This window comes from Canis lupus, chromosome 4 (assembly GCF_011100685.1).
Source record: "Canis lupus familiaris isolate Mischka breed German Shepherd chromosome 4, alternate assembly UU_Cfam_GSD_1.0, whole genome shotgun sequence".
NCBI classification, from domain to species: domain Eukaryota; kingdom Metazoa; phylum Chordata; class Mammalia; order Carnivora; family Canidae; genus Canis; species Canis lupus.
Window position 1 is genome coordinate 50,439,760 of NC_049225.1, and position 17,533 is coordinate 50,457,292.

At 34.1% G+C, this 17,533-nt stretch overlaps 1 protein-coding gene across 5 annotated transcripts in view; it reads left to right on the forward strand.

Moving 5' to 3' along the window:
• Positions 1 to 17,533, forward strand: part of GABRB2 (gamma-aminobutyric acid type A receptor subunit beta2) — a 243,905-nt gene that overhangs the window by 204,647 nt on the left and 21,725 nt on the right. For 4 of the 5 annotated variants that reach the window (XM_038534843.1, XM_038534842.1, XM_038534844.1 and 1 more), the window contains exon 10: positions 2,913 to 3,026. The exons of the other annotated variant lie outside the window; for it this stretch is intronic. In XM_038534843.1, coding sequence (XP_038390771.1) covers positions 2,913 to 3,026 — 114 coding nt within the window. The remainder of the gene's footprint in view (positions 1 to 2,912; positions 3,027 to 17,533) is intronic. 5 annotated transcript variants of the gene reach the window in all.

The window sequence follows — 17,533 nt, forward strand, 5'->3', positions numbered from 1 at the left end:
AAGAACGCCTTTTAAACCAATTCTATGATTTCTCTGAAATAGTAGCTTTAGATAAATAAATAAATAAATAAATAAGCAAACAAACAAAACTATCTCATAGGACTGCAGTTTGAAATGAGTCTAAATCAATTGCCTAATGAAATGCTGACTTAATAAGATAACATCTGATCTCTTTTCACTTTCATCTACTCTATTTTTTTCATCCCAATTTGCATTTAAATGATAAATTTAAGAGCCAGAGAGTGGCAGTTTTATAGTAGACTGAACCTGGAGAGCTTCAGAGTTTAAATTCAATGTACTGAGATGCAGATAGAGAATGATTTACTGGGCAAGTACCCTGCAGTGGTGTAAAGCCCATCTTCTTGGCTGAAGTTGGACCCACAATTCAGAGCCTAGAATACGAGAGAACAAAAAAGATATCAGAGTTCTTCTAGTACATGGTTCTCAAAATACAAGCTATTTTTCCCCCAGAGGATCTTTGGCAATGTCTATACTTTGGATTGTCAAAACTGGTAGGAGGGGATTGCTACTGGTATGTAGTGAATAGAGGCCACGGATGCTGCCAAACAACCTTCTGTGCATTGAACAGCCTCCTCATAACATCCAGCCCCAAATATCGATAAGGCTGAGGTTAAAAAACCCTACTCTAATCCAGTCTTCTAGTTTCAAATATAGGAAACTGAGGTCCTGAAAAATACAGGATGCTTGTTGTGTTCTTAAATCTCTTAAACACAAGTGGTTTCTCCACTTTCTTTAATCAAGATGTATAATATCAAGACATTAGAAGTTTTAATTTAATACAACGGTTCTAAACAAGTATTTTGGAGTTAGTCAGTTTCAGTGTTTACCGTCCATTTACAGTTTTGTGATAATACATAATAAACAACAAAATAAGCAAACAAGAAAGACTCTCACCATTCAGTTTCCTTATCTGTAAAAATGGGGTTAATTCTTCTCTCATAGGTTATTATGAAGATTACTTGTGATAATGTATACAGAGGTAACATAGTCCTCAATATATAGTAAACAGTAAGTAGTAAATACTAATAAAATATTAAAATATTATAGATGATAGGAATTCTTACTTTTAAAGTAAAATTTACAGTCTGCAGACATATTGCCAAAGCTTCTTTGTATATTTTGCACAGTAAATATATAGCATACACGGTGCAGTCCTATTCCTAAAAGAGAGTACCATCTATTGAGGAATGTTTCATGTTAGAAGTTTTAAAGCCAATGCAAGGAAATAATTTTCAACAAGTATTAGCTATAAAGTCTATAGCAAACCAACTACAAACTTTATCATTTCTTAGGCCAGAATACTTAGAGCCATCCTGATTTGATTAAAGCAAAAAAGTAACCATCTCACATTCCAGATTCCCATGGTTTCTTTTTTATCCCAGCATGAAAAGTTAAAAGAGATCTACATAAGGCTCTGATTGCACATCACTTTCTTTTGTGTTGGCATCATGAATAATGCCACTCTACTTTTTTTTTATCAAGAATGTCCCTTCTTTTCAACTGTAATTCTGTTTTTTTCTCCCCCCCCCAAAAAAAAAAAGCTCGGGCACATATAATCAGCTAAGTATTGTTAGATGCTCTAGAAAAATCAGTCACTAGGAGAGAGATTGACCTTTTTAGCTTCCCTTGCATCCTAGAGATGCAAGCAGCATGTCAGATCATCTAAAGTGATTTTTAAACTTTGCTCTGTCCTGAGGTCAGGGAGGGATGAAAATGGGAAGGCTAGCCAGGTGGAAGCCAACTATAGCTTCTTCAGTGGCATACTTCCACATTTTTCCAATCTCTTCTCTGTATTGGTTTCCCGTGTTTTTAATTTAACAAAAGTATATGCAGCTCTTAAAACAATTCTCATCTTGCCATGTAATTGATGCGAAAACTAAGGCTCTAAAGGAGAGTAAAATATCCAAGTTTGCATAACAAAATGAAAATTTCTGAGATTGATCTGGATTTCCCAGTCTGGTATGCATTCTGCTATGCTAGGAAGTATAAAAATAATATATAATTTAAAAGCTAATTTCACGTTAGTCCATATATTCAATTCAGTTGACTTCACCTGAAAAAAAAATCTGTTTACTCATGAGAGTCCATGGCCAACAAACAGCATCACTTTCATTGTCTCCATGTAACAAATGAAGTTGTAGAATACCAAGGAATTTCAGTAAACCTCAAACCAACCAAAGATCTACTTTTTTCCAACTGTCGCCTGGAGTTGTTAATGTTTATACTTATATTTATATTTTCTCTCTCTACCCTAGTATTAGGAGAGCTCTTCCTATTATCCCTTGCATTCTTCTATTTGTGTGTGTGTATGTGTGTGTGTTTCCTTATAGAATTTGCTCTTGATTAATTTCACTTCCTTTTCTTGCTTATGCCTTTATGTTTTCAATACTCCTTTCTTTTAAGATTTATGTTGTTCATTGTTTATTTTGCTGCCAATAGCTAACTATATTTATATATATTTATCTTTGAGAATTTGTTACTTCTGCCTTTTCAGCACCTTGACTCCTACATATCTGAAAAGCTTCCAATATCTTAATTGCATTGAGGGAGCCACAACTACCAATTTTCCAAATAAAGCTGTGCCAAAAGATCTCCATTTGGGGAGTATCCTTTATTCTACATTCATAGGTGTTGTGAATCTCTGTATTGCCTTTTTCCATTATGCCTGAATTTTTGTTATGCAAAGCCACTAAAACCTTTAAATCTATTTATTTCTAGTGCTTGGAATTAGATTTTTTTAAATGATCATTAAAAAAAAATACAGCTAATTCAAAATTCTACTCTTTCTAAAGACCAGTAACATTTATCTATATCCAATTTACTTTAACCACAAATCCTCATCTAGTGGCATCAGTCTACTTAATTAGCACATTCTCTACTTTGTCTTCCAGATTTTTTATAAAGATATTAAACAAAATGGGACCCAATATCGATCCTTGTGGGACCCAACTGGAAACCTCTCCCCAACTAGACGGACTACCAATTACGATTTCTCTCTGTATACGGTTAGATAGCCAGTTTTTAATCCATTTATTTGTATTTCTGTTGGAGCCAATTTGTTTAGCTGTTCCCTGTAAAATAATGTATGGGGTCTTTGCAGATAACCAATGGACTTATATCCACAGAGACTTGGAAATAAGTTAAATATTTTCATGAGACCCTAATGGGGTTTTCCTGTTTGTTTGTTTGTTTTTAATATAGCTATGATGAGCCTAAGTTTCAGTGTTCCACTCAGTCATTATTATTGTGCTAGAGAAAGAAACCAAGTGCATCATATTTTGAGATTCCTTTTCATTCGTATTGAGAGGATAGAATGTCATTATATGCCGTGGCATTTCTTAGTTTTCTTGTGTTTCTTTTGGCTAGTGGAATAGATAGAGAATTATACATCCTTTTGTTGATTGGCTCAGAACTTAGAGACCTATATTTTCTGTCCTAGATTATTAATTTATGTCTAGGAATGTTATGTTTGCATCAAGTCCTTGTTGCTTTATTGGTATATAGATTACAAATAACTATTACCTTGATGGACTCAGCACTATTATAATGATAGGTAAAAGGCAGTAATTGAGATTGTTCCTTGTTATAGCTCTTGACTTAACTGAATTCCAAAGAAAACATTTTTTTGTCTAATACTTACAGTTTAGTTTCTGAATCCTTATGTGTTTGCAATTCTTAATTGGCAAATCTTCCATATCTCCCTCCACATTGGAGAAGAAGGAGAATTTTCACCATTCTACCTTATCATCCACTACTTATCCAACTACATATTTTTAAATTTTCTATTTCTTGGTGAGGCAGTGAATGATAGTGAATGCTTGTGAATCTTTTCTATGAGGACTTGATGCTTGATAAACTATTATTGAATCTTCTGAGTATCATTTTCCTCCCTAATGTTACTGTTCTGACTCAAGGTTCCTCAATTCCAAACTTTTATTGCCTATGGGGTGGGAGAAAGGTATGGTTTATCTATTAAATTGCTACTCTGTTTTGGTGTTTTAACCTGCCTTATAACTTTATTACTTGGCTGTGGTGTGCATAGTAACAAAGTCTGATAAATTGTATTAGGTAGATCCCAGGAGAAGAGATGTTTGAAATTTTAGCATCACTAGTTTAGCCCTATCCCCTAAACACCCAGCCCCTACCATGTCTGTTCTCTTAGGCTATCTCATTTGTGCTGTTGCTGCTGTTCTTAAGTCTAGCTATCTTGTTGAAATTGAAGTACAGCTATTTGGTTGGGCAGTATTCTGGGTAGAATGCTAATCGTTTAGAAGAAAACACGTTTGACAGTTGGAATTTGGGTTTGTGATAACACCGATTGAAGAATGTTATATTTTTCAAAACCAAAACCAAAGTATACTGCATGATTGTTCCAGTGACTGGGTAAAGTTATATGAAAATTCAGGAAAATCTCCAGATTGTGAGAATATTTCAAAGGAAATTCACCTCTTTGGTGCATTAAATTTTTCAACTGATGGCTTCAAAAAGTTAATGATACTCTCTGATATCATGATTTAGATCCTCATTTGTTAAGAACTCTTACCCTATTTCATAAAACATTATGTTAAAGAGAATGTCCAATGATTTACATTGAAATATGAATCTTAATGTTATCTTCTTTTATGCTTTTTTGTTGTTGTTGTTGGGTATGTCTTTATTCTGTCTTTTGAGTTCTCTTTTAAGTTCAAATTTAGTGTATGAAATAAGGACTTACTCAAAAGTTTGAAAAGTGAGCTAGCTATTAAATATGCCTGTAAAAACATCAAGATGCATGTGAAAATCCTCAGAGGCAGTAAGGTCCACTGGAAAAATGGTGACTTTTAGAATCAAACTGAACTGGGTTTACATTCAGGCATGGTCTTTTATGAGCTATGTGGCATTAGATGTGTTTTTAACCTTTCCACCCTTCAGATTCCTCAACTAGAAACTAAAAATACTAATTTCTGCCTCCTGGAGCTGCTGAGGGTATTAAATGAGATAATTATTTTAAGGGTCTTATGTAGTTCCAGAGAGAGAGCACTTGATAAATAGCTACTATTTTTCTGGAGATGGTAGAAGACAGTGTGTATCTTTCTCATTTTTTCTTAGTTCTATAACTATTTTTCTAATTATAAAACCAATTCATGATTTTTTAATGTATAAAAGGCAATGAAAACTTTCTGTACCTCCACACCCAGGTGTAATCATTGTCAAAATGCCTTTTATTCATAGGTAGTGACATACCCCTATTTAAAGACTCTGCTCTGCTATTGTGTATACTGCTATTTTCCACTTGCTTTTTTGTATCTTCAAGTATAATATATACCATTTTAATAGCTATAAGATATTTTATTAGTATATGTACCATAATTTATGTAATGAGCACCTATTGTTAGATATTTTCATTGTTTCCAAGTGGTTTTCCATTATAAACAATTCTAAGCACTCCATTGCTGACATATTTGCACACCATTAATTCTTGATATATTGCTTAAAATGGATTTCTGGGTAAAAATAGTACGTGTCTTTAAAATGGTGATACAGATTGCCACGTTGTTCTCTAGTAAAGTTCTACTATAGTTTACATACCTACCAGCACCATATGAGAGCATGGCAGTACACAGACACACACACACACACACACACACACAAACACACACAGTTTCACTCAGTCCCTAAAATGACAGAGAGACAGAAAACTGATGCCTGTGTCCAATTGGAAAAGTGTTAGTGAGGGTAGAAGAATCTAAAACCTATATCTTCTCCATTCAAAAGCCATAGAAAGTGAAACAGCAATAGAAAAACAAAAGAAAAACAATTAACACTCAACTCAAACTGAAGTTCTACAGAGAGACAGAGAGGCATAAGCAGGGCCAGTATTCATGTAAGCAGAACCCAGCCAAATCCATGCAAGCTATATTTGAGCAAATGGGGAGACACGTTAGATGCATCTAAGCACAGAAACAGCATGGTAGCTCTGCAAGAGAACTATAAATGACCGTGTCTCTGTCTTTCTTCTTGGGTAGAGAGAGAAAGTAACTCAGGATGCTGAAGACTGAGAATAACTCTTATTGGAAAAAATATATTTCAGGATAAATTAAAATTTCCCTCACCAAAAATTGAAAGATAATATGAAACAAAAGATCAAGGATGGGATGACAAACAAGGAGCTAGAAGGTGATTAAGAAGGCAAAAATGAAGACAATACAATCTTTTAGGTACTAGTAACTGAATCTAAAACAGTAAGAAAGAGAGTAAGTGTGGCAAAAAACCAAGGCAGTAACATAGAATTCAGATTGTAAAAAATCATGCCAAATGGAGAGAAGTGCAGGGAGAAAAATCACTTATAAAAAAACAGAATAAATATGTAAAACAGGTACAGCAGACTAAACATCATTAAATGATGGAATGGAATAGAAAAAATCTGATGTCAATGATTATAATAATGAATACTTACTGAATGTTTTTTTTTTGTTTTTAGATACTTCATATATATTATGCCATGACATAGTCCTTGTATTATCCTTTGTTGTAATAATTATAATTTTACCGATGATGAACTGAGACCCAGAGAGTGTAATTAACTTGCTTAAGGATAGACAACTAAGAAATAGTTGAACAGAAAATATGACTAGAGGCTACACTCTTAACTAATATGCTAGACATTATATATTTATACATACCTGTGATGAAATTAATCAGTAAGCCAAAAGGATATACTGGGTTCCAAGGTAAAAATTATATAATCTCATTACCCCCTTATTATATCCTTCTGACATTACTAAACTTCCAGGCAGAAATGGTGAATGATCTACAAGGAAGGAAAAAAAAGTTAGGTCTCCATAGCAATATTAAATTTTATAAAATAATGGAAAATGCTACAGGGCTCTGAGGGGGGAAAAATGTGACCTAAGAATATTATTGATAAATAAAGGCAAAAGAAAATAAGCCATCCTCAGTATCCAAGGTCTTAGTGAATAGAGCATCCACAAAACCTTATTTTAAAAGAAAAGCTTCATAAAAATTCTAGCCCCAATTAAAGGTAGTCAAAGTAAGGAACTTTAGAATAGGAAAAGCTAGTACGCTAACATTCAGAAATAAAGACAGCTATACAGCTCTAGAAATTAAAGTTACGGAATAAAACATAAGTCAATTTATTTTTATTTTTTTAAGATTTTATTTATTTATCTGTAAGAGACACACAGAGAAAGGCAGAGACATAGGCAGAGGGAAAAGCAGGTTCCATGCAGGGAGCAGATGTGGGACTCATCCCAGATCCCGGGATCATGCTCAGAGCCAAAGGCAGACGCTCAGCCACTGAGCCACCCAGATGTCCCAAGTCAATGTATTTTTTAAAATGAAGTACTAAATAATATATAAAAAGAATAAATCAGGATGTATGTTGTTGAAGAGGAAGAAAGTGTTTGTTTCCTAATTCATAACAAGAACTTGACATTTACTCTTTATCTTTAGAGTTTATGAATCAAGAAGTTGAAGATTAAGGATATGTTTAAAATTAACATAGATTAGTACAACTGTGTTTCTTGAAGGGTTATACCATAGACTGCCTACGTAGGGTCATCTAGGGTGCTCACTTAAAAAGTATATTCCATCTGAGACATTGTCAATCAAAATCTTTAGTGGGACAGCAGAGGAATCTGCATTTTATCTCCCAGATCTTTGTTGTATCTACTGAAGCATGGAAGTTTGAGGATCAGGATCCTTATAATGAACTGACATCTCATTGTATAAAAACCTTAGGTAATAAGAAGGAAATAAAGTAAACAAAGATCCAGATAAAGCAGCTAAAGCTAGATATCAGAAATAAGGATAAGGGCAATTTAAAGCAAATTTAGAGCATAAATTTAGATGATAGAAGTAAGACCAATCTTGTCCTAACTGCTATAACTAGAGCACCTTTTCAACTTGCCTGTCAAAAGAATAAGATTCTAAGATTAAATCAAGCAACTAAACTCAACAAAATACTATATATTAGAGGCACCTGTAAAGTAAAGGTATTGAGAAATATTCTATGTAAAGTCACAGGCAAAAACAAATGAAGCAAATACAAGTCTGAGGATAACTGAGGACTGGATATTATTACTTTTCAGTATATTAATATTATGACTATTATTACATTATAAGGATGAATTGAAGGTAAAAAAAAAATCACGAGAGATATTTTATAATAATTGCAATCCAAAATGAATGTGTTATCATTGATTAATAATTTATATGTAATTCATAAAGTTAAACCTGAAATAACATCCAAATAAAATGATAGGAAACAAAAAGATAAAATGACAAAAACATTACCTGAGTAATGTATTTAATAAAGTTTATTAGTTGTATAACCTCATTTTTACACAATTTATGTGTCAAAGATACAATAAAAATTAATTTGAAGAACACCTAGAAAATAATGGCAATTTAAAATACTATGTAATTAATCCCAAGGGATGTGGTTAAAATAATAGTTGGAAAGCTATAGCTTTCTAGCAAGTAGTTTTTTTTTTTTTTCTAGCAAGTAGTTTTAAGAAGTGATTTAAACGTACAATTCAAGAAGTTAAAGGATCAGCAATATATCTAAAAGAAGCAGGAGGAAGTAATTAATAAAGATCAATTATAAATTAACAAAATAGAAAGTCAAAATAATGTACAAATAAATCAATTTTTTAATATTTGTATTTATTTACTCATGAGCGACAGAGAGAGAGAGAGAGAGAGAGAGGCAGAGACATAGGTAGAGGGAGAAGCAGGCTCCACGCAGGGAGCCTGATGTGGACCTCGATCCCAGGTCTTCAGGATCACGCCCTGGGCTGAAGGCGGTCTAAACCACTGATCCATCTGGGCTGTCCATAAATCAATTTTTTAAGATACAAGTGAAATAGAAAACTAATTGATCAAGGAAAAGAGGGAAAGCTTATTAAAGAAGGAAAGAGGGAGGGAAAGTAGAAATTTTTTTAAAAACACAATTGTTTTTCTAAAAGGTGAAATTAAAATAAAATTATGCAAGGATCTCAGAAAATGTGGATAAAATACATGTCATTCTTAGAAAATATGAATTAGCAAAACTGACCCTAGCAGAAAGAGAAAACAAAAACAGAGCAATTACCAAAAATAAAACTAAGAAAACTGACAAAACATTGCAACCCCACTCCAGCCTAGAAGGCTTCAACAGTATATCTTATCAAACATTATAAGCAAATACTTCCATATCTGAAAAAACAAAAATTAATGAAAAAAAAAACTATGGATCCACTTCATTAATGAGTATTTCAGTGAAGAAAAAGAAACTTTAAATATCAAGTTTAATCCAGAGAATATTAAAAGCAAACTACAACATAACCACACGCTGTCATTTCCTTTTTTTTTTTTTTTTTTTTTTGTTTTTTTTTTTTTTTTTGTTTTTATGATAGTCACACAGAGAGAGAGAGAGGCAGAGACACAGGCAGAGGGAGAAGCAGGCTCCATGCACCGGGAGCCCGACGTGGGATTCGATCCCGGGTCTCCAGGATCGCACCCTGGGCCAAAGGCAGGCGCTAAACCGCTGCGCCACCCAGGGATCCCCACGCTGTCATTTCTAAACAAAATTATAATATTATGTACCACAGTAATACATTGAAAAGGTGAAAATTTTTGCATCCTTTCAATAGATTACTAAGAGATATACAAAGGTATCTATTGAATTCAGCATTCATTTTTGGTTATAAATTTAAAATCCCTTAGGAAATTGGGAAATGATAGATATTTCCTGCTGTTTATTTACTTCTCTTCATTTAACCAAAAGCTCTCTCTCTCTGACATTTTGTTTTAGGGTGGAAAAGTAAAGACAGGAACAAGAAATGGATACTTAGCATCACACTATTATTTGTTTTTGTAAAAATGATTAGCCAATGAAGTTACATGAGAGAAAATATGAAATGTTAGAAAAGGAAAGAAAAGTATTTCACTCTTATGAAAAAAAAATTCTGGGAGAAACATGTAAAAACCATATGAAAAAGGAGAAAGGGAAGTTTCCATAGCTTTTCTATATACAGAAAAATTATAAAAAATATATTGGAAGGAAAGAAAAAAGCCCTTTTACGAATAAAATGTTTTTGATGAAAGAAAACTTTGTTTAAAAAACTTATTTTTTTAAAAAAAAGGTAATATTTTAAGAAATCGATTTTTTTTCTAAATTATTCTGAGTTTAGTGTAATCTCATTGGATGACCAGTGGCTTCCTTTGGAGTTTTGATTCTTTACTGGCTTGTTTTAGAAATTTGACACAATAATTCTAAAGATTTGGGGGAGAAAAATATATGTGAAGAATCAGGAAAATGAAAAAAAATAAGAAATGAATAGCTCTACCAGAAGTTTAAATGAATTGTAAAACCAAAGTGATTAATGCAGTATAGCACTGAGTCAGTGCTATCTAAATAAAGAGCATGGAAATTGACTTTAGGAGCATAAGAAAATTAAATTATTAATGAAAGTATCATTTCATATCATTGGGAACATGTGATTTATTTAATAAACAGTAGCAAGTAATTGGATGACCATTTGGGAATATTTAAATGTAATACCATACACTTAACCCACCCCTTCCTGCGGATTAAATTCTAGATAAATCAAAAGGCTCAATATTTTTTGAAGAGGAAAAGATACATAAAGAGCAGAAAATCATGCATATATATATACATATATTTTAATAAACATGAATTAGGTAAAACAAGATAAGAAATCTAGAATCCAAAAAAGAATAATATATTTGAGCTTGTAAACATGTTTAATTTCTGTATTTTTGTTTTTCTTTTGCCATTCTTATCAAATCTTTTCTTTCCAAAGGAACACAATTTTTTGTCCTCTTTCTAATTACTAATTGTTTTTTAAAGCACATGGTTATTTTCACTTAATAATCCCACTTTTGAATCCCACTTTTTGAAAGGAAAAACAATCCCAATGTTTTATAATAATTTTTGTTAAGATATTTTTTTGTTTGTTTGAGAGAGAGGGCACAAGAGCAGGAGGGAGGAGCAGAGAGACAAGCAGACTCCTTGCTGAGCAGGGGGCTTGAAGCAGGGCTCCAACCCAGGACCCCAGGATCATGACCTGAAGCAAAGGCAAAGGTTTAACTGACTGAGCCACCCAGAAGTCCCTATGATCATTGTTTCATACATCCATTACAGTTATCTGTACCTTTATATGAGCAGATTCTCTTTCTCATTTTCCCTTCAACAGTATTGATTATTGATTATTCTTCACAATTTATTATGGGTATTTTCTTATTTTAATTTGTATTTTTCATATTTCTTAAGCAACTTAATAACTTTTCACATATTTACGTGGTGTTGGAATCAGCTTTCCTTTGAATTGCCTATTACTATGCTTTTTTTAAAAAACGATTTTATTTAAGAGAGAGAGAACATGGGGGAGGGGCAGAGGGACAAGGAGACTCCCGACTGAGCAGGGAATCCAAAATGGGGCTCCATCCTAGGACCCTGAGATCATGACTTGAGCCTAAGGCAGAGGCTTAACTGACCAACCTACCCAAGAGCCCCTTGCCTATGGTTATACTTATCCACTACTCTATTTTCAGTTTCAAGAGTTCTAAATATAATAAATATGCTAACCATTTATTAATATGTACATTGCAGATATTTTCCCTAAGCTTTCACTCATTCTATAACAAGTTTTCAATTTTTATATTGTCTAATTAATTATACTTTATAATTTCTGGGTTTGCTGGAATGGATAAAAATTCCTCTTGAAACTCTAGGTTAGATCCAATGAATTTTCCTGAAAGTTTTTTTTTTCATTTTCATACTTAGTTCATTGTTTCATGTTTTACATTTAATCTGTCTTGAATAATATATTATTGTTAGTGAAAGATAATGGTCAACTTTATTTTTCCAGGGATAAAACCAAAAGCACAAGTATTATTGCATTATTACATTTTTAAAAATCCATTTTCCCGGTGGTTACATTTGGAGAGTGGGATGGGATTAGAGAACACTTCCATTTTTCATTTTATGTCTTTCTGTAGTGTTTGAACTGTTACGATGAATGTATATTACTTTTAAATTTTAAGACAGTGTGTGTGTATATGTTCATATTCCCACTTGATTTGCCAATATGATCCTATGATCCGTTTATTACATTCTCTCTTTCTTACACACACAAACATACACATTAACTCACCATACCTACCACATTCATACAGACACAAACCACACACAGTTAAAATTCCTCCTCTTGCCAATAATTCATATATCACTTAACCAGAATAAACCAATTACATATAAATAGTACATACACATTTCTAAAAATTATTGCTTATATTCTATTCTAATAATTATTGTTGTCAGAAAGAAAAAGAAGGAAGGAAAGATGGAAGGAAGGAACTAGGGAGAGGGAAGGAAGAAGAGAGAAAGAGAGAGAATGGTCTGTGCTGAACAGTAACTGGTGTGCCTCAGGAGCAGTCAAGCCCATACTGTCCAACGTTCTTGTCGGTGTTGTCACCAGTGATACAGTTAGGCAGAGATCTTTGTCTCTTTTTTTCAAGCTTAGACATACCTATAGCAACACTGCCCGTGGATCCCTGCAGATATAGTTACCCAGGAAAAAATTAATCTTCTGAACTCATTACAGTAAGCTGAAATTCAAGAGACTCAAAATTTAAGTTTTAATTCTGACACTTAAGCCATACTTGTAATATCCAAGAAGTCAACCTGTCCTGCAAAATAAGATGTGATCTTATCCATCTTAAAAATCATGTAGTTCTAGAATGTTAACTGTGCCTTCTTGCCTAAAATTCATTAGTCCCATAGCTTCCTGTTTTTTCCATAGCTTCCTTTTGATTAAACCTCCTATCACTTATTTCTGCAAGCAATAGCTTATTAATTTAAAATTTATAAACATTTCAGTACAGAGTTTATATCATACGCTGTGGTTAAAAACCATTTTATTTAATAACTTTCCTTTTGGAAAATTGTGGAAAAATGTCTATAGAGATAAATATTATAAAACAATTTCCTGGGTTAGGAACAACTAAAAGTACTATGAATCCAACTGCTATTCTAAAATTAACTCATTTAAATGAGATATAATTCTTATATTGGATAAATTAGAATGTAAGTTAAATAGTAAGCTATAAACAAGATGGTATGTAGCCAAGCATGCAGGTCCCTTAGATTATAATCATATTGTGCCCTGGTATAATATTTATACTTTTTCAGTGTGCTTCCTCTGATAGCTCATTTAATTACCTCAAAAATAACCAGATACATAGAGGGTAAATGTAATTCCCATTTTTATAAATAAGTAAATTGAACAGACACCTAGGCATGCACTGATAAAACACATTTCCAGGACCAAAGCCCTTGAATCTTACTGCCATAGCCTTGCCCATTGCATGGTCAGTTTCTCTGTTGAATCCCTTCTTAATCAGAGAACCTGGTTATCTCCTGTCCTACAAGGAGGCCAACATTTACCAAATATGACTCATTTCCTTTCAGTTAGGTTTTTTCCTAGAGTGAGAATCACAACCAAGAAGTTAATTTTAGAAAACATATTTGTTTAGTCAGAGGGCCCATGTTGCCAGTAAACAAAATTTAACAAACAACAGAAAAAGTATATATGTAACACTTTGTGGTTTTTCAAAGTAGTAGCAATACTTTGCCTCTTCAGGTGCTCCATTCCATTCTAGACTTTGAAATATAATACCCCTAATATACCACTACCATGTTGTTAGATCAGTACTGGATGTCAAGCACACCTTGTGGATTATTAACATAGTCTTTAAGCAAAGACATGCAATAGCTTTCAATTTTAAGACAAAGCTTCACTTTTGAAAAGGTCCTGAAATTTAGTATGATACTTACCTGAAGGTAGTACCTTGCTTATCATAAACATTTAATTTCTTTCCTTTTCTCCTTTATAAAAACCTGCCAGTAAATTAATGGTGTATTTTGCAGTTTTTAAAATCGCAGAATTTAGGAAATGTAGTAATAGTCATAGTGTGAATACAGTTATTACTGAGAAAACTCTGGAAACATTATGAACTGTTGAAAAATAGAAAGCTGTGTGTTCCATGGGTAGCATGGGGAATTGAGGACTAGCATTAAATTTTTATTAACCATCCTTCTATTAATATTAAATTGTTTAAAAAAAAACAATATAAGTAAAGTACCTCCAGCAAGTCCTATGTTCCTAAAGAAATTAGGAATTTTTTATGGCCTCTGCTGAGAAGAGGTTTACAGAATTGCTTGATGCTTGTTTAATTTTGGCAAAGAGCACCAAGGGAGACATTAAAAAAAAAAAATGGAACCTGACATAATTTTGAAATCTCTCTCAGCAATAAATCAGCTGTCTCTTGGCCTCTCAATAGTACTACTAGCCTAGCCTCTGCTGCAGAAAATTTCTGGAAGCTGGGCCAGTTTCAAAGATACCATCTGAGTTTCTTCCACTGAGTCCCAGATACTGCTATGACTCCCTACAGCAGGGTAAGCATCTCTGAATCCTGGAGTACAAGCCTGCTAATCCAGGTGCCACCCTGAAATGCACTGCAATAAGGGTCCTCAGCAGTGAATACTGTTTTCTAGAGCAGTTCACATTTCCTCACCCTGGTGAGGGTTATTGACTTCAGCAGTTGAGAACGTTGGTCCCCTGACGCTGACAACATGGGCCACCTTTCTGTGAGAGTCTTTCAGATACATATTGCTCCCATCACCGCAGCCAGCTGCAGCATAGCCTTAAACTTTTCTCACAAGGGACACGGATTTAGAAGGAATGTCACAAATGTGTTGATCATTCAGCAAGTTTATCAAATTACTGCTCTTGGAGAGTACCACACCTGTTAAGAACACAGGCATACCCTGATCCATCAAACCTACTCAATTTTGAACTTGAAACATCCTGAGTTTAAGCCCCATAATTCTCACTTATTAGATAATGTCAGCCTGAGAAAGCTCTCTGAGCCTCAGTTTCCTCATTTGTAAAATAGAGCTGACTGTTCTATCCTCAAAAGATAATTTTAAGAATTGCAGGAGGAAATATGAGGAAGTACACGGAGAGTAAGCATTTGTTAAGGGCTAACCTCAAAGTTGATGTCTACCGGGAAGAGGATTGCAAAGGCAGAACTCTGACTTTTCCCATGTCTCAAGATTTGTTTCTAAATTCAGAAGCACTGCCCCTGTCAGTCTGATGGAAGAGTGTGCTGCCCTATTATATTCTTTTAAATTAGGATGCATAATACACAGTACATACACATGATACATGCTGGGTTTCATGCTACTGAGATGTATTTATTTTTTTAAAGATTTTATTTATTTATTCATGAGAGACACAGATCGAGAGGCAGAGACACAGGCAGAGGGAGAAGCAGGCTCCATACAGAGAGCCCAATGTGGGACTCGATCCCAGGTCTCCAGGAGCAAGTGCTGAGTCAAAGGCAGACGCTCAACCGCTGAGCCACCCAGGCGTCCCGAGATGTTAACTTTAAATGCATGTTCTAGAAAAGCTTCACAGAGTAAAAGGCACATTCCATCTCAGGGGGAAAAAAAAAGCAAGGAGCTGTTCTGCCCTGCCAGGATATACATGGCTATGACAGAAAAACAGTTTTAACCCTTGAAAAAACATTAAATGATCTTATTATTTTATAAATGAAGAAACTGATACCCAGAGAGGTAGAGTGACTAGCCCACCGGCACACACCAATTAAATAACAAAGACTCCCGTTCTGTGGCATTACCTGACCATTGTGCAGCACTGCCTTTCACTCCTTGACTTGACAATACACAATAATTTGATCTGCCTCCTTCTTCGATACCTTGCAATTTTCAACAAAGTACTCTGACAAATACTAATAAACAGGAAACCATTCTGCATTGAAAATTGTTCCATCCCTGCTCCTACCTAGTCTGTAATATTGAGCAAAACACTCCTAAACTACTACTAATATATCTAAAAAACTAACATTTACCAAGAGTTTACAAATGCTTAATTTGAATTTTTTACCATCCACTGCCCCGTAGTAGCCTTTTGTGGGGGATTATCCTCAGACCACAACATCAGAATCACCCATACTTTAAGAAATGCAGAACCCCAGTCCATTCCTGGATTTACTGATACTGAATCAGAATTTCTGATGACCCAAGAATTTAAATTTTAGCACGTTATCCAAATGATTCTGATGCTCGTGAAAGTTTGAAACTTGTTGAGTTACTAAATGCTCTTACAGTTCTCTAAAATTCTACCAATGACAAAACTGAGGTCCAGAGAGAAATAACATATTCAGTCACACAGCTAGTGACTTGCAAACCTGGGATTTGAATCCAGGTCTGTTATTATTATTGTTGTTGCTGTTGTTGCTATTATTTGAGGGTTTTCAATATCTGACAGAGTCTAGCTTATATTTTATTCTTTAGCGAAACATCAGCTTAAATTTGATGTTCTTTCCTATTTCCCTTAATTCATAATTTTCTTCATTTCTTAACAACCTATAGCCTGTGTTTTATAAAGTTTAATAATTTACTGTCTACAATCATCTTCAGATCTCAGAGCCAAGAGTCATTTGGTGTTAAAATGGAACAGAGAGACATTTAATAAGGCTTTGTCAGATAATAGCAGTCCCCCATCAAGGGTTGGGTTGTGAGATTGAATGGTGCATTTGGCAAATTCTCCCTGGAGTAATTCATCGTGTAATTGGCTAAATGTACAGAAGCTATCAGCAACCAGCTGTACAGGGAGCACTGGTTGAAGTAGATTTAATCTCCCTCTCCAGATCACTCTTCCCCTGGGATTTAGTCAGTGCCTTGATTGTGATTAATTCAGCCTTCTGAAAAGGGAGCACAAAAAATTACCAGTGAACTCCTCTACCCTTTACCATATAGACATCGAAGACCTGGTTTAGCAGACTTGAGAGCTACCCAAGGTCCTTAAAAAAAATTCCTTTTTAAAAAAATCCTACAGTCATTGATTTTGAGAACTTTAAGAGATCTGAGAGATGATCTAAACCAGTGCTTCTCAATCTTTAATGTGCCTAAAAGTTATCTACATATCTTGCTGAAGTGCAGATTCTTATTCTGTAGGTCTAGGATGAGGCTTGAGATTCTGCACTTCTAACAAACTTCTTGGAGATGCCAAAGTTATTGATCTCTAGACCACACTCAATAGCAAGGAGCTAGCCCAGGAAATATAAATTAGTCCCAACCCTGAAGGATTAGTGGCTGCTGCCTTGGGAACTAGACTGATGGTTCTGTTGACTCTGGGACCAGCTGGTCCATTTGCATGGTTTGTGCCTCCCTCACACTTCGGGATAGGAAACTTCACCTCAAAATAATTTTTTGTTGTTTTTAATTAACACTTCCTTTTACTTGTAGTTGCATTTTTTAGTTCCTTTAAAAAAAAATTGAGGTACAACTGACCTAACATTATAATAGTTTAAGGTATATAACAGAATGATTATTATTTGTATATATTGCAAAATGATTGTCAATGATAAGTCCAGTTAACATCCATCATCATATATACTTAAATTTTTTTTCTTGTGA